The sequence below is a fragment of the Hermetia illucens genome, chromosome 3, assembly GCF_905115235.1.
Source record: "Hermetia illucens chromosome 3, iHerIll2.2.curated.20191125, whole genome shotgun sequence".
Lineage (NCBI taxonomy): Eukaryota > Metazoa > Arthropoda > Insecta > Diptera > Stratiomyidae > Hermetia > Hermetia illucens.
This window is the reverse complement of record NC_051851.1, coordinates 17,540,750-17,563,291: the sequence shown is the minus strand read 5'-3', so window position 1 is coordinate 17,563,291 and position 22,542 is coordinate 17,540,750. Positions and strand designations below refer to the sequence as shown.

Sequence of the window (22,542 nt, the reverse complement as noted above, 5' to 3'; positions counted from 1 at the left end):
TGTTTCATAATTCCCACCACCATCAAACCCAACCCACCACCCCCAGCTGACGATGACACTTACACATATGACAAATCCAACTGAAACACATCCACTGAACTGTAGTCCCGATGAAGTTTGAGTGGTGATGTGTAAGAGCGACCCGGTTTAGATTTTATTTTCGAGGAAATATTCATATTTTCTGGATAAATAAAACAGAATTTTCACTGGTAGCACAATCCAGCCGTTGACCACAATGAATTTCAATGCAAATGCTGGGGTTCGTCATCGTAAGTTGGACGAGAGTAAGGGAAATTTGCAAGTAAAGTGTGCGCACGAAGAGGTTTTTGTTTTGTGTCGTCGTCGTGTGTTTTGGTTTGATTTATTCAATTTTCGTAGCAGTCAAGCATTGTTAATTGGCTTGATTAAAACTTAGTGCGATGGGTTTGATAGTAGTTTGTCCGGAAGAGTTGTTTTGCAGTACAATTGCTTGCAATTTCCATTTTATGCTTGAGGGCTTTGTTGTCATGGTCGGTGCTTCCATGTCTGATTGGACTTTTGGCTCTCGTTTCAGCTCAGGGAGGCCCCACGAGAAAGCCAAAGCGTGTCAGCGATGTGAACGCAATGGGTCTGACGGCTCCTGTGTCCCAATTTGTTCCAGATGCTCCATATGATGCTGGCGCACCGGCGATGCAGCCAAGTTATGTCGCGTCAGGATTTAATGGAGCGCCCGCTCCTGGACCGCAAACATACAGCGGTTTTCCGGGCGGACAACAGCCAATGCCCGGCCCGCAGCCACCAAATCAGTTTTCGAGTTATCCAGGCAGTGGGCCAGGTATGGCGCCACAATCACAGGGAATGCCTCCCGGACCACCAGGCGGGCCCGGTGGGATTCCGCCTCAGTTTGCAATGTTCCAACAACCAATCGTCCAGGACATGGCCATGCAGTACGGACAACGCCTTGCCGATCAGGGTAAACAACTAGTGGAGAATCAATTCGAGAAATGGGTGCCGGTGACGCGACTCAAATATTATTTCGCTGTCGACAACAAGTACGTGGTTAACAAGATGCGGTTGCTGTTCTTCCCATTTATTCATAAGGTAAGCCTTGTCTACTCAATTTAAGCACTAAATCATGGGAGGAATGTACCCCACCAACTAACCATGAGTGAATCATTTCCGTTTTACCTACTGAAGGTGTGAGGGACACGTCATATATTGTATTTTTCATGCCTCAAGCTTTGGAGACTCAGAAAACACGCATTTCTCCCTCATCGTCGTCTTATTTGTTCTCTGCCTCTAATTTTTTGAGGAACAAAAAGTGTTTAAAAGGATGCTGGGCCAAAAGGATTTTTTCGGTCTTCAACGCGGTTGTTTAGAGCTTGGTCAGCTTCGCCGGAATAGGATTAAACACTTTTCTGGGCTTTGTTTTGTAAGTGATACCATCACTGTCTTGGCCGACGTTTTCCATCGATTAAGGCGATATGTCGGTACCATTAACTGCGTCACTTTCGCATCTTCCCGATGATGGTTGCTATGTTCTCATTGCGGTCGTGATTGTAGCGAATCATCCCATTGATCCAGCGCATTTTGGTCTCAAAATCGCAGAGCGCCGTTCATTACCTTTGGTGGCCACCCAACCCTGGGGGCACTGGAAAGTGATCAATCAAATGGGGGTTTCAGCTAGGGACCAGACGCACAGCTCCCATAACCCGGCTGCCGGAAGTCAAAACGGATGCGTCGCGCGCCTCTCGCCCTAGTCGCACTTTTTTGCTGGACGAAAGGCTTTAGTCGAACCAAGGAGACTTTTTTGACCGTGCCCCCGACATTGAGGCTATAATGATGTCGAAGGGGGATTCGAAGGGGTCCTCGTAAAGTGGCTGCAACACCCTCCGAGGAGTGTCCGTCCTAATCAGAACATGGGTACAGGATTGGAGAACCCTGGGCACTTCAATCACGGTTTTCGCGTGTTTGGCGCGTGGTAACGACTTACGCTTTGGCATTGCGTCCTTGAGCAGGCGTAACAGATCTGTAGCATTCAGTTCCGACCTGATGTCGAAAACGGGATCGTTGGGGAGTCTTAGGTTCTCCCCGTTTACCAGTTCCGCGGGATTTACAGCAAATTCTTTACAGTTGACTATTCGGAGGCCAAGACAAACGAGTGGTAGGACCTGCGATTAAAAAGGGTCGTCTTAGCGGCCTTCACCGTCCTATACCACCTTTTGAACATCCCATTGAAGTGCGGGTGGTACGTGGTTGTCCGGTGGCGTTTAAAGCCGGGAGTTTGTCCAACTCTGAGGAGGAGGTCTCAAACTGCATTCCCTGGTCAATGATTATAATTACCGGCACACCAAAGCGTGGAATTCATTCTCCATAGAGGGCCTCTGCACAAGATTGCGCAGTAATGTCAGAGGTATCGCCTCAGGCTACCGCGTAAACTTATCAATGATTGTGAGACAATACCTGAAACCGTGCAAGTCTCGCAAAGAGCCAATGATGTCGAGGTGGATTGTATGGAAACGCTTGGTGGACCGAGGGTACACTCCCACCTCTTTCCTCACATGTTTTATAGTTTTGCACTTCTGGCATGGGGCGCCCTGTCTGCACCAAGAATGTCTGGAAGCGCCAGATCGCGAACGGCGTGAAATATTTCCTTTCGAAAATCCGCCGGAATATATGACCTTGGTCCCTTGTCTGAGGTGTTGTAGTATACATAGTTGAGATGGAAGCCGAAGATAAGAAACTCCCTAAATGTATATTTGACCATTGGTTCCGGGCTCTCAAGAACTGCGTCGTCCTTCTGTTCCTCGGCGATTGCCGTAAAATCGACGGTGTTGGGAATCTTGACCACTGCAACACGTGACATATCGTCAGCAATTACGTCAGACACGTATTGAACGTCGGAAGTGATCTGGCTGATAAAACTCAAGTGCCGAAGTTGGCGAGGGGAAGCTTTGTCTGGCTTTTGTTTCAAAGTAAAAGTGAGTGGCTTATGGTTCGTGAGCAATGTGGACGGCCTGCTTTGATGGGAATACCGGAAGTATTTAATTGATACTGAGCAGGATTGAGCTGTATGGAAAAGAAGCTCAACGGCTGCCAGATTTGATTCACTTGATGAAGAACGGCCCCCACCGCTGTATCTGAGGCATCGACGAATGCGACTAGGGGTGCATCTTGCTGAGGGAATACCAGAAGTGTAGCATATACCAGCTGTTGCTTGGTGGTCTTAAACGCCTAAAAACCACACAATTACAAAGTAGTCTTTGCTTTTCGGCCCAGACAAAAGGCGTTAAGGATCGATTGATGGTGGGCAGCCTTGGGCAAGAAACGACGGTAGAAATTTAACATGCCCAAGAACCTTCTCAGATCGTTAGCAGTTTTCAGAATAGGGAAGCTCGAAATTGCTTGCACCATAACTGGGTCCGGTTGGATGCCTTCAGGGGTAATCATATAGCCGAGGAATCTCACCTGCGATTGTAGAAATTTGCACTTTTCAACGTTGAGTATTAGACCGGCCTCAAGGAGACGTTGAAAAATGCACTTGAGGTCTTCTAAATGCTTGGACTCAGAGGAAGACGCGACCAGAACATCATCCAAATATACGGAACAGAAGTCGTGGTTTCACAGCACAGAATGGATGAATCTTTAAAAGGTTTGCGCCGCGTTGCACAGCCCAAAAGTCACTCTAGTGAATTAGAAGAGTCCGAAAGGTGTGCATATTGTCGTTTTCGGAATGTCTTCGAGAGCTACAGGGATTTGATGGTATGTCTTGACTATGTGCAATGTGGGATGTCTGGAGTTCCTTATTAAGGCAGGCCTAGAACGGATGGTTTGTTCCGTTCACAACGGAGCTAGCTCGTCGTGTTCGCTTACGCCATTTTGCTTGGCCAAATGCCTGGTCTGAATGCAGTCGCGAAGCTTTCAAATTCATCCAACGTATCAAGCCACCGTGGTTTCGGCCTGCCTTTAAGTCGTTTACCATCGACTTCGATGTTCAGACACATCTTAGCAAATGAATTCTCGTTAGCACGAACTGCGTGACCATACCATCGAAGACGTCTCTCTCGCAACTTTTCCACGATCGGTGCAATCCCATAACGATCGCGGATATCCTCATTTTGGATGTGATCAAAACGTGTCACGCCACTAGTCCAACGCAACATCTTCGTCTCTATTATCGCAAGACGCCGTCATTGTCTTTCGTAGTCGGCAAACACTCAGAACTATAGAAAGCAGCAGACGGACGAGATTGCGGTAAATTTTAGATTTGAGACTTTCACTGATACGTCGATCACAAAGAACACCATTTGTGGAACGCCACTTCATCCAAGTTGCATTAATGCGCGAAGAAATTTCATGATGCAGTTCTCCATTGGCTGATAGCATTGACCCGAGATATTTAAATTGCTCAGTTTTGGGCAGGTTACTGCCATTGAGAGAACTGAGCGATTTAAATATCTCGAGTCAATGCTATCAGCCACTGGAGAATTGCGTTATGCTCTTCCCATAGGGAAACACAACACCTTTTATACATGGAACGTCAAGCTTCCGGTTTCCTGAGTTGTTTGTATCTGTTGAAGGTTAACTTCTTCACATTTGCTAATAATATTGAACTTCTGGTGTGAAGCGTATAAGGTTGGCTATTATCAATACAGTGCTTTCCAGGTCAAATTATTTGTGTAAGTGGATCTTTAAAAGATAGGGCACAGTTGAATACTTAATTGTGTACACGCGGAACTGTCATACACTCATCGCTCGTCACATAGGGCAACACAAAACCTTTTATACCTAACCTCTAGCTTCAGGTTTCCCGACTTGTTTCTGATTACTGAGAATCTCTGGCTCAAACCCCAAGGATCAAATGCAATCGCCCCGGAAAATCAGAATTCAAAACACCGATAGAGCACAAAAAGAAAAATAATCGGATGGACTTACACCAACAATTAACCAAACCTCAATACACGAGCGTTATTTCATCTTTGAGGCCAGACTTACATCCCTGGCCAGCTTTGCCGATAGATGAACTCAACAGTGCATTATCCAAATACATTGCACGTTCAGCAAGGATCAATATACTTAATACCCTAAATAATAGATACCCGGTGGCGCGGTCGATCAGATCCATCCATATCTTTATTAAGTTTGGGGATTGGAACCTTTGTGGTGTGTGCATAAGTTTTTCAGGCTTTTTAGAAAAAAGTCAAACTTACAAAAAAAAAATTTGCCATTCCATACTCAACGGAAATATTCCCAGCTTTGCAACGAATCTTGGCCAGTAGCAGTAGGACCAAGCAGAATTCACACGCTCCAAACGCAATTAGGCAATGAAAAAGACCCGAAGAAGGAAGAGGAAAAAAGCGGCATCTACAAAATGTCTTGTGAAGATTGTCCTTGTACATACGTAGGGCAAACCAAGCGACTAGTCAACACTCGGGGCAAGGAACATTTAAAAGAAGCTGAGCTAATAAAATGGGGCAGAAAAACACATATCAATTGTGCAGTCGCTCGGCATATTGTAGAATATGACCATAAAATGGAGAAGGTAACAGTGCTGCAAGAGGTCAAGCGCAACAAATTAGAAAGTACAGGGTGCGGCAGCATAACTTCCTTTTTTCAAAACTCAATAAAAACTATTGTATGCATCGGAAAATATTTATTTATTTTTTATAATGTAGGTACATGTCTAAAGGTTTTATTTACATTGTTTTGAAGATCAAATCTGTTAGGTGACGTCCCCCATTCTCCATACATTGCGTAAACCGATTTCTGGCGTTTGTCATGACTCTTGTTAGCATGGCAGGTGTTATGTTGGCAATTTCTTCTTGGATGTTGGTCTTCAAATCTTGTAGGGTTCTTGGAAGGTTCACATAAACACGGGGTTTCAAAAAACCCAATAGAAAAAAATCACAAGGGGACAGATCGGGAGAGCGTGCCGGCCATTCCAAATCGCCTCTAATTGAGATAAGGCGCTCTGGAAAGTGTTCCCTCAAAACAGCCATCGATGCTCTTGAAGTGTGTGCTGTTGCACCGTCTTGTTGGAACCAAGTGTCCCCCAAATCCAAATTTTCTAGCCGTGGGAAAAAAAATTCTGTAGCATGTTTACATACCGGTCCGAATTCACTGTCACTGTAACCTCATTTTCCTCAAAAAACCAGGGATCAATAATTCCGGCTGAGGAAATTGCACACCCCACTGTGACTTTGGGTGAATGCAAAGGCTTTTGATGCAATTCTCGAGGGTTGGTGTCAGCCCTGTAGCGCATGTTTTGTTTGTTAATCGACCCACACAAACGAAAATGTGCTTCATCGCTAAAAAAAACAATAGCACCCTCGGAAACGACATCAAGAAGAAGCTCACACGCGTTCATCCGAGAATTGAAGTCACGTTTTGAAAGTTCCTGCACTATCGCCATCTTATAGGGATGAAAATGAAGATCATCACGAAGAATTCTTCTCACAGAACGATCGGATAGTCCAAGGACAGATGCGTGTTTGCGCGCAGAACGCCGTGGCGATCGCAACATTGACGCTCTCACTGCTTCAATGTTCTCAGGTGATCTAACGGGCCGAGGGACACCAGTTCTTCCTTTTGTCGCACTTGCAGTTTGTCTGAATGTGCGGTCTGGAACGGGAGCCAACGGGGCTAAATTAAAGCGATTCCGAAATGCACGCTGTGTTGCAATAACCGAACATCCGCTTGAAAAGTAAACCTCAACGGCAAAGGCACGCTCCTCACTATTCCAACGCATGATGGCGACTGAACCGTGTCGGGACAAAACTTTACAGTATCTCCTCTTGAACGAGACCACTAGCGCTCCGCTATGACATCAACTAACTGAGTGGCGCGCATTTTAAAAAAGGAAGTTATGCTGCCGCACCCTGTATATTTATGGTGTCTATAAAATCCTATGTAGGACGCAGCGCACCAAACTCACTCTTTCTTACAACGATTCAACTGCCCTATCAATTTTTGGAAAAATCTTTCTCCAATGTTCTGCACTGCATAGCTCCTAGTAATCAAAGCACTGGTATTTTTGCCTACTAAACAACTTTTCTACGGGTATTTGCCCTTACGTTTTCTTTGTTCATTGTTCGAGATTGCTGCGGACTAAAAATGCCATGAGGTAGACATGAATTGATGCAAAATTTGAAGGTTCTCGGTAACAGTCCCGATCGATTTCCATGCGCTGTTAATGCATGGAATAACGTCAAGTTCGTTGGCATTGTCAACAGATGCCCCGGATATACAAATAGATGAACGCCTTCAATATTCTGCGCATTAATTCAAATAGGAAAAGTGTAATGATTGGTTAGCTGGGAATTGAGGTTTTTCAGCATCATCATCAACGGCGCAACAACCGGTATCCAGTCTAGGCCTGCCTTAATAAGGAACTCCAGACATTCCGGTTTTGCGCCGAGGCCTACCAATTCGATATCCCTAAAAGTTGTCTGGCGTCCTGACCCACGCCAACGCTCCATCTTAGGCAGGATCTGCCTCTTCTTCTTTTTCTACCATAGATATTGCCCTTATAGACTTTCCGGGCTGGATCATCCTCATCCATACAGATTAATTGACCCGCCCACCGTAACCTATTGAGCCGGATTTTATCCACAACCAGACGGTCATGGTATCGCTCATAGATTCCGTCGTTATGTATGCTACGGAATCGTCCATCCTCATGTAGGGGGTCAAAAATTCTTCGGAGGGTTCTTCTCTCGAACGCGGCCAAGAGTTCGCAATTTTTCTTGCTAAGAACCCAAGTCTCCGAGGGGTACCTGAGGACTGGCAAGATGATAGTCTTGTACAGTAAGAGCTTTGACCCTATGGTGAGAAGTTTCGAGCGGAACAGTTTTTGTAAACTGAAATAGGCTCTGTTGGCTGACAACAACCGTGCGCGGATTTCATCATCGTAGCTGTTATCGGTTGTGATTTTCGACCTTAGATAGGAGAAATTATCAACAAGTCTCCCTTGGACTTGTTAGCACTGATGAAGGGAACAAGTGGTTCCCGAAATATCGATATTTGCAAGACCAATAAACATCATTAGCGAATAGAAAAAAAAACAAGTCTTAATTATTTAAAATTCTCTGACAATGTTGTAAGAACAGACCCTCCTTTCCTCGTATCTGTATAAAGTTGCTAACAAATCCTACACCACACTCGTGCAGGATTGGGATTATCTTTGGACCAACCAAAAGTGTTTCAACTTCATTTGCATAATCAACGAGGTGCGACTCTTCTAGCATGTTGAGTCTTAGGAGACTATCGTCAGATGCGTTTTAGAGGCTCAGCCCTAGGATGAGTCCCTTTGCTACCCCCGATGTGATCTCCATCCTCTCTTCCTATGGCCCTCAATATCCGCAAGCATAATCAACACGTCGAATTAGCTTTCGAGTGTACCTAACATATTGGCAATCTTACGGAATTGAAGGTAATTCTAAGATCAAGCGTTACGACGAACATGGGAAGTTGAGATCAACAATGGGTGTTCCACCTCGGTGACAACATCCCCCGTGGACCTCCTTATCTTAAACTGAAGTGTCGTATCGCCTTCTTGTGAAAAGGGAAATTGCCCTCCTTGAGGTAAGCGCTGAATCTACTGAGCATTATGTAGGTCCGGCCGACAAGAAACACGAATATATAGCATTCTGTCTGGATAATTTCGGGTCCTGTCATAAAAAGGACTGCCTCGGCGCCTTCAACGCTTTTGCAATGACCCGATTCAGTTTGTAAGGAATAATTTCCCCACAATTCGGTCCATCTGTTCGGCATTAAGTGAAAAGAGTTCCGCAGGGTTGCGATTTTTTGGAGGATCAGTTTATTACCAAGTCCCCACGGATCTCCATCCACCTCCGTAACTAGCCCTGCCAGCAGCGAGCTACGAAGGGGACGGCTGGTTGCCCTCCGGACCATAAAAGCCGCAAACTGTCTTTACCCACGACGCTCTGAAGTGCCCTACGGGGCGGTTGTGGCTGCGACGAATCTCCCTATGTTCACTTTCGCGACATTCCACCCGCGGGGAGAATACCGAGCGGGTGCACACCGAAAGTGTGCCATCAATCATTTCGAACGCGACGTATTGGTACTTGCTCACTAGGAAGTCTTCCCCCCTCCGACTACACCACTTATTATCACGCAAAAGGTTCGTCAGGAATCCTTCCTCTGCAGCGTGGAACGCGCCGGAGCGTTGGCGTCAATCCGATATGTAAAACTGCGAGCCCCAACCCAGATATCCTTCTAACTGCAAGATTTCGGTTCAGGTTAAGAAGCATCACAATTGTATAATACTACTCACCAACGGAGACTTCCGATGCAGTGAAGAAAGATGCTTTCTACTAGCAATTAATCGCGGTTCAGTGGAACCTTGCTAAAGATGTCATTGTATTCATGGTGGGTGTTCTGAATGCCAAGATACGATCGGACAACACCTTGCTCGGGCATGTAATAAGGAAGCACGGTCTTGGCGATCGTAACGGTAATGGTGACAAGTTTTTGGATTTCTGCAACTGCAACACCCCCTCGTCATTGATGTCCCATTGTTCGAGCAAAGAGCCTGCCATAAGGTCATTTGGATTTCAACTGACCGACACCATAGAAGAAAGCAGATCGACCACTCCGCGATCAGCAGTAGATTTAAGGAGTTTTTTGTTAGATAGATTGTTAGCAACGAGAGACGCGCTGACATCGGCCTCGAAAGAGATCGCAATATGATGGCCAATGAGCATTGGGCCGCCATGAAAAATGCTCTTTTCTCGAGTGCTTCCACTCTTACTGAAATCTTGAGGAATCCCAGATCTTTCCCAGAGAGTGGAAGAAGGGGATGATCGTTAAGATTCGAAAAAAGGGCACCCGTTTTGAATGCGACAATTGGAGGGATACCTGCTTGCTCCCTACCGTCGCAAAAATCATAACTAAAATAATCCTGGAACGCATCACGGAATATCCCGTAAGTTTGGTGGACATAGACCAGGCTGGTTTTCACTCCGGATCCTCCTATATTGACCACATCAACATCCTATGGATCATTTTGGAACAGTGCGCGGAATTTAAATCTCCGCTGCATCGGCTCTTCTTCAATTTCGAGAACGCGAACAGGGAGTGTATCTGGAGCGCTCTACATAGGAAGGGCATTCCAGAGAAACGAATAGCTATGATCGGAGCGAGATGCGCAAAATGTCTCGTACTGCACCAAAGTAAAAACTCGAAGGATTTTGACGTTCAAAGCGGAGTCCAATACGTACTCAATTAAAGTTAATAAAAGAACATTACCATAAAAAATTTGTGAAGTTACTAGAAACCTCCGTAGGTTCACCCTAGAGCCATTAAATTTTGCTGTAATATAGGCATAGAGCACGATTTTGATAAATTTGGTGGAAATGTATTTATCCATATACGAATGGGACCGTCGTGAACCGAAATATTTTTACTTAAAAAATCCACAAAAACTTTTCAAACCTAAAGCGCCGATTTTCTGATCTCTCAGTTTATGGACAACGCACACTTCCTCTATTTGGTACACAAACATACAATGGCAGTGGGTACCGTCCTTAGCCATCATTAGCAACAGGCAACCATTGCTATAGCTTTCCAAACTGACACTGTCTAACTCCAACTTATATTCCTAAATTTGTCATAGACAACAACATCCTTAAAGCGAATTAAATAATCTGGTATTTATCATTTGACCTTGAAACCATTACCTTCATAATTCAACATAAGATCACGTTTAGGGTCAGCTGACAGATGACATCTGTTTGGTCTCTCACTGGGCCATGAACCTTGGCCATATGGCTCCGGATTTGGAAAGAGAGGCAAGTAGAGTTGAACTGAAAATAAAAACCAACAAAACCAAGGTTCTCAGTCTGACGAATCATTGCCACCTCTCTAATGGACAGAGCATCAAAAGCATCAACCAAATCGTACATCTAGGAACGGTTGTACGTAAGCTCTTACTGTACAAGACAATGATCTTGCCAGTCCTCATGTACTCCTCGGAAACTTGGGTTCTTAGCGAGAAGAATTGCGAACTCTTGGCCGCGTTCGAGAGAAGAATCTTCCGAAGAATTTTTGGCCCCCTACATGAGGATGGACGATTCTCTAGCCTACACAATGACGAAATCTTTGAGCGATACCATGACCGTCCGGTTGTGGATAAAATCCGGCTCAATAGGTTACGGTGGGCGGGTCACTTAATCCGTATGGATGTCTCGACGGGGGGGGGGGGGGGGGGGGGGGGGGGCTTTGTCTGGAGTTGCTTATTAAGGCAGACCTAGACCGGATACCGGTTGTTACGCCGTTGATGATGATGGTTGTACCGAGCTGGATGATGCCCGACCAATTAACAGCGCTAGATCCACTTTCGATGCCTTGTTTAAAATTTGAAAATTCCCTCCTCTTGAATGTAAAAACGGATGTACATGTCGTTTCTGCACGGATAGGTTAACAATCGTTACCCTAGTTTGTGCCAATCTACTTTATTACCAACTAGTCCCCAAAATCACACAATTCATTCCATTTTACTCCCCCCGATCCCGCTCTTAGCACGGCATGCACATTGGTTTCTTACTTGCCAATCGGTTTAACGAGATCAGTCATCGTGAGGTAGAATACTTTACGGGACGCTGGACCAGCACAAGACTCAACAACAGCATCGTCTATTACCTGCGGACGATATTACATTAAGTCACTCAACACCATTCTATGATAAAATTTCCTAGCGTTAACTATCGCTAAAATTGATGTATTTAGTGTACTTTATCATATTAAACATTTTCTAGGAATGATTCTTAAATCAAATTCTCTTCCAGGATTGGTCATTAAAATACGATCACGACAATCCCGTTCAACCACGTTACGACATCAATGCGCCTGACCTCTACATCCCGACCATGGCTTACATCACCTACGTCGTAGTGGCTGGATTAGTTTTGGGCATGCAAAATCGATTCTCTCCCGAACAATTAGGTTACCAAGCATCCAGTGCGCTGGCATGCAGTATATTCGAATTGATTGTCTATTCCATAACATTGTACGTGACGAATATCCCGACGACACTGAAAACACTAGATCTCCTGGCGTATTCCAGCTATAAGTATGCAACGATTGTATTTTGTATCTTAGTCAGCATATTGTTTAAGAAGTCCGGCTATTACACGGCGTTGATTTACTGCAGTTTATCCTTAGGGTTCTTTTTGGTAAGTCAGTGTTTGGTGGATATGTTTTTTCAGAATTGGTCCTTGGAGCTACATTCTAGGTCTTCTTCAGCAGTATAGTGTAGTTTCGTAGTGTTCTTTTCTGTCTAAAGCGATCTAGAATGTAGCGATAGACAACCGTGTTTTCAGTCTTAGATTTAGTGGTCTTTCTCAAAATCTTTAACAACCATTTATTTACTTTCCTCTCACTTCCAGCTTCGAACACTCAAAGCCAAAGTCTTACACGATCCTGCACAATCCACAACGCCAGTGGGGGCGCCCAGCTACGACCCATACGGAATGCCACAGCAACAAGCCGACTATTCAATCGGTCGAAAGCGGAAGTTGTACTTCCTTTTCCTGGTAGCGGGAAGCCAAGCGGTGCTCTCATTCTGGCTCTCCATGCATTTAATACCCGTTGAAAAGTCAATTCCGAATTTCCCCAGCACTTAGAAAAGTTCAAACTCATACACATAAAATACCGAGGGACTATTTATCATCATTTTTTATATAACATGGGCGAAGAAGACGTAGAAAAAAAAAGTGTTGAATCGTTAGATAGTGTTGAGAGTTGGAGGAAAGGACCCGTTTGTTAAAACCATTGATATAAGTTCGAATGCCACGCATTGATGGATTGTTTCAAGCTCTTTATTCTTTTTACTGAATGTGCAAACAGCAAGGATGAGATACTTGTAAAATTGTGTAAAAAAAAACAGAAGATATTGTCGAAGTAACTTTAACTGCATAGAGATGGAGGCAAACTTAAAATATAATATTGTTTTATATGAAATGATTTTGTTTTATTCCGTTCTTACTTTTCATCAAGGAAGAAATAGAGGAAGGAGGTCTTTAGACCAATAAAAAGTTCAAATGGATGCAACAACTAATTGTGCGTGTGTCCAGGTTGAAAACCAAGCAGAGCTCTCCGAAAATGCACAATTAATATAGTTTTATTAGCGTCTCTCTACAACATGGTCGCCTTAATAACGTCATTTAAACGACGCTTTAGGGGTCATTTGCTGCGAGCAGTCAGAGAGAGGCATGCGAATAGAGAAAACTTTAAGAGTGGTGCTGTTGCCCGTAAAACGACAAAATGCTATCAAAAATAATCGAAAGAAGGCTCGACCCCTTTGCAAACAAAATTCTTGACGAATATCAAAAAGAATTTCAACCTGGAAAGTCGAAAATTGATTAGAGTTTCCCTATTCACTCCTCAGTGGAGTATAGAGCATCCACACAGTCAGACTGTGCTTCAGTTTCACTATTATCACAATCAACGCTGTGCCAATAAGAAGCTCACAGCAGCGCAAAGAACACAGACACCAATGACGACTGGGATTCAAATGCAGAGCAGCAAAATTGAGAGGTTGAACCTCTCTCCGCCAACACCACGTCGTCGTCGCTAACGCTTGATTAGATACGCTAACAAACGATTTGTGGTTTCGTCTAAAGCAGATGCATCTCATGAAATGCCTTACCTTTACCAGTGCAGATTGCTTAAAAGTGGTTCATAAGTGTCTTTCGCTGCAGCTACTTTGTTCTGTTTAGTCCGGCTCAAACCCAAACTGGGCGTTTTTTCGCTTTCAATATGGTTCACACCCATATCATTTGTGGATATTTTCATACATGGATACATAAGGAAGCGAACAACACAGCAACTTTCAACACTCCTCCAGGAGGCGAACACAGAACCTAGGCAATGATGTTCTGTGTCCGACCCGAGTAGGTTGATGTTCAATCTACTCGAGTCGGACACAGAACATCAAAAGGCGGCTGCAGAAACGTCGATTCCAGGTCACCTCGACCAGCACACGATACTTACTTAGGACCCAGTTACAGTCAGTCAAGGAAAATAGAGCGAACTGAAAAAAGCGGCATTTATAAAATTTCCTGCCCAGACTGAGAAAAGATTTATGTAGGGCAAACAAAACGGCTAGTCCACATCAGGGTGTTAGAACACATAAAGGAGCCCGAAACCGCTAAAAATGAGAATAACCCACACAAAAAGTCCGCGGTTTCCAAACATATAATAGAGCAGGGACACCATTTGTCGTTGGACAACGCCAATATTCTAAAGGAAATAAACAACGTTAGAAAACTCGACTCCTATGAGAGTCTCCACATGTTGAAATTTCCTCCCGAAAAACCGAATTGGATTTTATCCACAACCAGATGGTCGTGGTATCGCTCATAGATATCGTCGTTATGTAGGCTAGGAAATCGTCCACCCTCATGTAGGGGGCCAAAAATTCTTCGGAGGATTCTTCTCTCGAAAGTAGCCAAGAGTTCGAAATGTTTTTTTGTCAACAACCCAAGTTCTCGAGGAATACATAAGGACATAGTCTCGTACAGTAAAAGCTCTGACCCATAGAGTCATAGCTGTTATCGGTTGTGATTTTCGATCCTAGATAGGAGAAATTTTCAACAGTCGCAAAGTTGTAGTCCTCTATCTTCATTGTTTTCGTTTGACCAGTCCGGTTCGATGTTATTCGTTCTTTTGGTTTTGCTTTTGGCGCTGACGTTGCCACCATGTAGTTCTTCTTGCCTTCATTAATGTGCAGCCCAACCTCTGGCGCCGCCTGCTCGATCTGGATGAAGGTAGACTGTACATCTCAGGTTGTTCTTCCCATGATGTCGATATCGTCAGCATAGGCCAGTAGTTGGATGGACTTGAAGAGGATCGTACCTCTTGCATTTACCTCAGCATCACGGATCACTGTCTCGAGGGCCAGGTTAAAAAGGACGCATGATAGGACATGCCCTTGTCGTAGACCGTTGTTGATGTTGAACGGTCTCGAGAATGATCCTCCTGCTTTTATCTGGCTTTGTACATTGGTCAGGGTCAGCCTAGTCAGTCTTATTAATTTCGTCGGGCTACTGAATTCTCTCATGGCCGTGTACAGTTTTACCCTGGCTATGCTATTATAGGCGGCTTTAAAGTCGATGAAAAGATGGCGCAACTGATGCCCATATTCCAACAGTTTTAACATCGCTTACCGCAGGGAGAAAATCTGATCTGTTACTGATTTGCCTGGAGTGAAGCCTCTTTGGTATGGGCCAATGATGTTCTGGGCGGGGCTATCCGGCCTAGCTAAATGGCGGAGAATATCTTATAGATGGTACTCAGCAACGTGATACCTTATAATTGCTGCATTGTGTGATATCTCCCTTTTTATGTATGAGACAGATAATGCCTCGTTGGATAGATAGCGGTAATATATCCTCCACTTCCACAAGTATGTCCGACATTTGGAGCAATTCCACCTGTCAGCACAACTGGTGCTCAGAGGTGGCGGTGAAGAAGTCGGGGCCGGAACCCTGTTGGGGGAGAAAGGTAGAACACCATCTGACTGTCAAGACAGTAATACAGTTCCAATATGGAATAGAAAGTTGTTGTCCCATACCATGAAGATGTTTGAACGCATTCTTGACAACCGTATTCGTTCAAGTAAGCCTGAATCAAACCCGGTTTGTCAAGAACTGCGGACTACTGATGCAATATACGCTGCGCGTTTTCCATGGAGAAGCATCGCCCTTTCTACATTGCATTTCAGAATCTAGGGAAGATATTTAACCGCATGCCGCACAAATTCATCTGGTATGCTCTACGGCGCTGGGTTAAATTGCTTTACCACGATCCGAAAATAATAATAACAAAAATAAATAATAAACTCCGCCGTAGCCGATCCCAAACTCGGTTGTGAAAAGAGGAGAGATGGCTAGCTTCAGTCTGAATGGCTGTACGCCACCGCAGCGTCTCAGGGGTAAGTGAGGAAAGTGCAGAACTTTGCAGTCTTGCAGACAACTCACTGAGCAAGCTATCCCCACACCTGGCAGTTAGGTATAAAATGCAAATCCATCTAATGAGAAGGAGATGATCCGGTACGGATAACCGGCGAGAGCCGTCTGACTTTTTGACTGGGTCGGGTTCTCGTAATGGACAGCACGGCGTCGAAACCGCTAGTCGTGGGGCGGTTCGACTTTTAGGCGCCACGACGACGAGGAGCATAGCTCCGCCTGCTTCAGCTATTTCTCCACAATCTGTGGCGAACACTTCAGCAGGTTCGCGTAGGCAGTGGATGAAATCATCATCCACTCCTACTATGAAATAACGGCGGGGCGGGTACAACAACAATTGGTGACCGAGGGTCGATAGGGGCAGAGGCGGCGGCATTGTTGATGCACTGCAGGCAACAGTTTCAGTACTCGCCGAAGCACCCCTCTCCACCGTCCAGCTTAGGTTTCCGCGACGAATTCTAAAGACCGTGTATAGAATTCTCAGATATGGATCCTTTGCATAGACCAGGTATTCCCAGGCTCTATGCATCTCCGGCAACTCTATCTCAAATCAATGATGAGATTGCATCTCAGCTGTGTACTGATATGCCGCTGCTGCCACTACAATCACTTGTGTATTGTGGTGCAGTTACGGCTATCAGATTGCACAGTCAGAAGATTCGCTTTCGTGTTATTGGTTTGAGTGACCGAAGAGATCCACCATGGAAAATTCGTCTGGAACGTCGGCGGGAGTCACTAAGGCAGCACATTGCTAGACTGATTCAGATCAGCACTGGCAATACCAGCAGACGGGTGAGAAATAAAGTGCAGATGATTTACCGGAACTATGCCATCCCCAGTAAGACACCCGTAGTTGAGATTCTGAACAGACCAAAGCAGAAACTTTCTGTCATATGCAGTCGGCTACGACGGTATGACGAAAATCATTCCAGACGTGTCCAGAATGCAGCATACGCGAGGAGCCAGCGGAGCTTTTGCAGATCTCTCAACGAATCCCTACAGAGCGTCCAGACAGTACAGTTTTCGGTGACGGAAGCGAAAGAGTATTGGGGTGGACTTTGGGGGTTACCCGCCCAGCATGCTGAATGGATCACCGCCGAAGGCACCCGCCATGCCAATACGCCTGGCATGAATTTTCCGGATGTTACCGAAGAGGAAGTTCGACGAGCTATAAACAGCGAGAAGAACTGGAGGGGCCCAGATCTGGATCGGGTGCAGAAATTCTGATATAAGAAATTACCAGTGTACACAGTCGTTTGGCACACAGTATAAATAAGGTCATGAGTCGGCCAGAGGAATTTCCACCCTTCCTCACTGCGGGGATTACCTACCTTATCCGTAAGAAGGACACGGTGCAGGACCCCGCAGACACAAGACCGATTATTTGCTTACCAGCTCTCTACAAACTCATAACGTCCATTATTAGTGGAAGGGTCAATGCGCACCTCGAGACCAACAAAATTCTATCCGAGGAGCAGAAGGTTGCAAAAAGCAACTCATTATCGACTCGGTAGTTGTAGAACAAGCTACTAGAGGCCAAAGAAACCTCTTTAGTTGCTATATCGATTATGGCAAGACTTTCGATAGCGTTCCGCATACCTGGCTAATCGATGTCCCACATTTGTATCGCATTGATCGAAAAACCAAAAAATTTTTGGCGACAGTCATGGAAGGGTGGCATACCACCTTATCAGTGCGTACATTTGAGGGTGCTAATACCTCAGAGACCAGCCGTATACGGAGAGGCATCTTCCAGGGGGATTCGTTGAGTCCCTTTTGGTTTTGTATGGCACTGAACCCCCTTTCATGGCTACTAAATGATGCTCGAGGGCATGGTTTTGCAATGATGTATGGCCTACGTGCTAAGTGCGAACTGACACACTTGATGGACTTAGATGACATCAAGTTGTATGCTGGTACTGACGACCATCTTCGAAGTCTGTTGCGAATAATAGACATGTTTAGCCGTGATATTCGTATGGAGTTTGGATTAGACAAGTGGCGAATCCAAGCCATCCGCAAAGGTCATCACGAGCCGCATGCGCCAGCTATGACCGAGACAGACTTCTACAAGCACCTAGGAATTCTGCAAGGAACCCATGCTCGGGTTGGTGAGTAGGTAGGATCTTCCAGGCCTAAATGCTTGACACTTAGTGCTGTGTGTGGTGGGGGGGAAGCTACAGCTTCTGAGCACTCAGGCCGTGTTCACAATTGGAGGACATCGGCACCAAAGATCTGATGCCTGATGCGTCCATAGGCGGGGCATTCACATAGGAAATGCTCCGTGGATTCCGCTTCCTCATTACAGGAGGGACACGTATCATCTTCGGTAATTCCTATTCTGAACATATGCCCAGCTAGTGAATTATGGCCTGTCAGAATGCCCACAATACACCTGCAAGTCCTCCTGCTTTTCGACAGGATAAACTTTGCGGTACGTATGCTGGGTTCTGGCATGAAAAGTTTGGTGTGTCGAGCAGCATTTAAGCTCTGCCACCTGTCGTTATGGGAAACTTGTTCCCAGTTTTTGAAAACAGATTTAGCCAATACTACTGATACCCCAATTGCTGGCTCCGGTCCCGGCATAGGGGATATTGACCCCTCTTTCGCTAAAGCGTCCGAGATTTCATTTCCCTCTATGCCACAGTGACCAGGTACCCAGAGTAGTTCCACCGTATTGAATCTAGACAAACGGTTTCTGCATTCCTGAACGATTTTCGAGGTGATCAAAGGACTGCTCAATGCCCTCAGTGCAACTTGACTGTCACTGCAGATTGCGATGCGCCTGCCCTTCAACCGCTCGTCAATCGCCCAGTTTGCCACCCTTAGGATCGCATAAACTTCGGCTTGAAGAACCGTTGCACATTGTCCCAGAGGAAAAGCCCACTGCTCGTTTTTATTCGAGAGGTAGCCTCCCTGTAGAAGTCTTCCGTATATCCCGCCACGCACTCCTCTGGGTCTTCCCAGTCCTCTCTACGCTTCAGGGTAACTACATATCTTCTACCAAACAGATGTAGAACTGGATTCAGTCCTCCCAGTAACTCTTCCAATTCTCTGTGCCCCCCACATTCGTTGTTTTCCCATAGATTTAATCGAATTAGCCTATGAGCTGCTCTCATTGCAGTGCTTTGAATAAATATATCCAGTGGCTGCAAATTGAGTAGTGCATTCAGAGCTGCGCCGCATGTCGTGCTCATGGCACCAGTGATACTCAGAAAAACAGTTCTTTGCAGTGCGGCTAGTTTACGGTGAAAACCTTTTTGTCTCACCTTAACCCACCACACTACGGATGCATATACGAACATCAGCCTAATGATGGCAACGTATATCCACATTACCACATGAGGCCTGAGTCCCCATATCGAGGCAAAGGTCTGTCTGCACAGCACATAAGCTGTGAGAGCTCGTTTCATCTCTACCTCTACATGTTTGTTCCAAAGAAGTTTTTTATCTAGAGTGACCCCCAGATATTTCACTTCTTCGGAGAGTTGAAGGGTAGTACCCCTCATCTCAGGGATACAAAGTCCATCCAGTTTTCTCCTTTTTGTGAATAAAACCATTGTGGTTTTATTTGGATTAACTGACAAACCATGTCTGAGGCACCAGCTGTCTATCAAATCAACGGCACGCTGTATATTCCTACACACCGTTCTAAGATCCTGATCAACAGCAAGTACAGCCACGTCATCAGCATAAGCTTGAGCGTGTATTGGCAAAGTTTGCAGTTCGCATAGCAGTGAGTCGATCAGCATACTCCACAGAAGCGGCGAAAGCACACCTCCTTGGGGGCAGCCCTTCGTTGCTTCCGCAGTCAGGTAGCGATCGACCCCTACCTCAGCGCACAACAATCTTTGCGTTAGCATAGCATGGAGCCACTTAATTAAAGCATCATCAACACCATGCGCTCTGGCGGCATCACAAAGTTTTTGAAAAGGCGCACAGTCAAAAGCCCCTTCAATGTCCACGAACACCCCCATCGCGTACTCACCATTCAAAGTTGCATCCTCTATCTTTGTGACCAAAGAATGAAGAGCAGACTCACAGGATTTTCCACGTTGGTAAGCATGTTGGTTTTCACTAAGTGGGTGTGACCTAAGTGCGTTTCCACGAATGTGACGCTCCACCAGTCTCTCCAAACCTTTCAGCAAGAATGAAGTCAAGCTGATCTGTCTGAAGTTCTTTGGATTAGAATAGTCATCTTTCCCAGGTTTCGGTATGAAAACTACCTTAACCTGTTGCCAAGAAGAAGGCACGTAGCCCAGAGCAAGACATCCTCGAAAAATATTTCTTAGAGGTGGCTTTAAATACCCTCCTTTAGCATTGCCGGATAGATGCCATCCATGCCAGGTGCTTTGAAATGTTCAAAGGACAGCTCTCACCTTTTCATGGGTAACAACCGCTTTCGCAGTGTTCCAGTTCCCCTTGCAACACTTGCGTGTTGACAGGGTTGCAAGAACCGTCAACTCTCCCCTTACCACTTCTCTCACCCATTCTCCCGGGTGGTGTACTTCCAGGAGGGTCTGTCTGTCCAGTCTGGAGCTCGTGAAAGTACCGTCGGGTTTCCTAAGAGAATCCAACTTGACCGACTCATCCTTTTTGAGGACTCTGCACAGCCTTGAAGTCTCCCTTTCGCCTTCCAGCTCCTCACCGTACGCTCTAAAGGAGTCTCGTTTCGAGCACCTCACGAGCCTCTTATATTCACGTTGTGAGTTCCTGAAATTTAACCAGTCTTCGTTCTTGTTACTTTTGCATGCACGATTTAGAAGTCGCCTGGTTGATTTCCTGAGTTTTTGCAGTTCTCGGTTCCACCAAGGAACCGTTTTACCGCTTTGGCCTCGGGAAATAGGACAAGCCTCTTCATAGCACTCTAAAAGTGTGCCGTTCAGAGTTTTCAATTCATCAACCAGCACCAAAGGAGTCCTTAGTCGCCTAGGGAACTGTACTTTATTGCCAAGAAGTTCATTGAACTTTGCCCAAACCGTTTTCCTAGGGTTCCGTCTTTGTACTGCAGACTGTTCGCCCGCAATAGTCAGATTGAATTCTAGATATCGGTGATCTGACAGTGAGACTTCGTCTAGCACTCGCCAGTGTGTAATCAACTCTACAAATTTTCGGGTACAGATTGTTAGGTCAATTACTTCGCTTCTTCTCGGTCCCACGAACGTAGGGGCGCACCCTACGTTTGCAGTCATAAGACCAGCTGAAGTGATGAAATCAAATAGCTTCTCTCCTCTTGGATTGCATTTGCTACTGCCCCAACAAATATGTTGAGCATTCGCATCGCAACCTATTAAGAGTTCGAGACTACTTGATTCTGCATACGCCACCAGATCCCTAAGTTCTTGCGTCGGTGGAGGATACAAAGAATCATAGGGTAAATAAGCGGAGGCAACTATGATGTTTTTCCTCTCGCCATTTATCTGGTATTGTATGATGACCGTAGCTAAGTCCTGGGAACAATATTGTCTCAGCATAGTTGCCTCTAACCGTCTTAACATCAGGACGCAAGCTCTCGGTCTTATGGATCTTTCGTCGTAGAAGATCCTAGCCCCCTTTACTGATCCAATGCCACAGATTCTGTTAAATCGAACCCACGGTTCTTGCACCAGAAAGATATAGGGGAAATCCTGTAGCTTTGTCATTCTCGCTGCCAACAGGTAGGAGGGAGCGTTGGCATGCTGCAGGTTGATTTGACCAATCTTTATGTTTTTCGACAGAAACTTAGTCTATTGTCTTATGGAAAACAGTTAGAAGCGTATGTGGCAGTCCGCGTATGACGGGGTTTCCCCCACACCATACCGCTAGAGACTCGATCCCCTCATGATTGATTTCTCTGAGAAAAGCCGTACTTGGAAGTACCGCAATTCCCATGTTCTCATCCACGAAAGATCTCATCTCATCTGTTTTCCTAAGGAAGTGGGATTTCCAATAAAGCCGCAATTTATACCTTCTTGGTCTCCGTTTTAAAGTAGGCAGTAAGACAACCCCCATGTCTGTTTACCATATGACCATTGTTCATTGATCACCCAGGGAAGGTGATAGATTCAAGAATGGATAGGGGTCGGTAATGGTTTCTATGGAGTTAAAGACGATTAGGAAGGTAAGGTTGGACAAAATAAGTGTCAATCCATATTAATTGTAAAAGCTACGCTTCTGTAAAAAAACTTCCTCGACTTACCAGTTGTTTAGGTCTCCTGAAACATCCCTTCTGTACCTTTAAAAGTCAAACATTTGCCAACGATCTACTGAATAAAACCACAAAAATTATAATTTTTCATTTTGTTATTATTTTTTCATATTTTTTTTTCTTCTTATCTTTCTTTCTCATATTTGAAACATATCCCATTTACTCATATTTTCATTCTTTTTCATTTTATATAATAATATACATATAAATAATAATTTATTGCTTACAACAAGGTTTAACAAATTATACGAGAGGAAAATTATAATCATCTAATAATTAGGTTATCTTATACGAGTAGTTACTTAATTTTTTGTTTCTTAATTTTTCCTTTTATTTTTTTCCGTTTTAAGCATAAAATATAAAATTTACAAAGCAATTATAGTAATT

General features: G+C 45.0%; 1 protein-coding gene across 2 annotated transcripts; it reads left to right on the top strand.

Annotated features, from left to right (window-relative positions):
• Positions 1-90: 90 nt before the first annotated feature.
• LOC119652009 (protein YIF1B) lies at positions 91-12,960 on the top strand. Of its 2 annotated transcripts, none has more exons than XM_038055940.1 (4): positions 91-284; positions 554-1,080; positions 11,787-12,173; positions 12,387-12,960. In XM_038055940.1, the coding sequence occupies exons 1-4, from the start codon at positions 236-238 to the stop codon at positions 12,621-12,623; spliced, it is 1,200 nt and encodes a 399-aa protein (XP_037911868.1). In that variant the 5' UTR covers positions 91-235; the 3' UTR covers positions 12,624-12,960. The 2 variants fall into 2 exon arrangements, with proteins under 2 accessions (XP_037911868.1, XP_037911869.1); XM_038055941.1 differs by having other exon boundaries at positions 92-269.
• Positions 12,961-22,542: the final 9,582 nt, after the last annotated feature.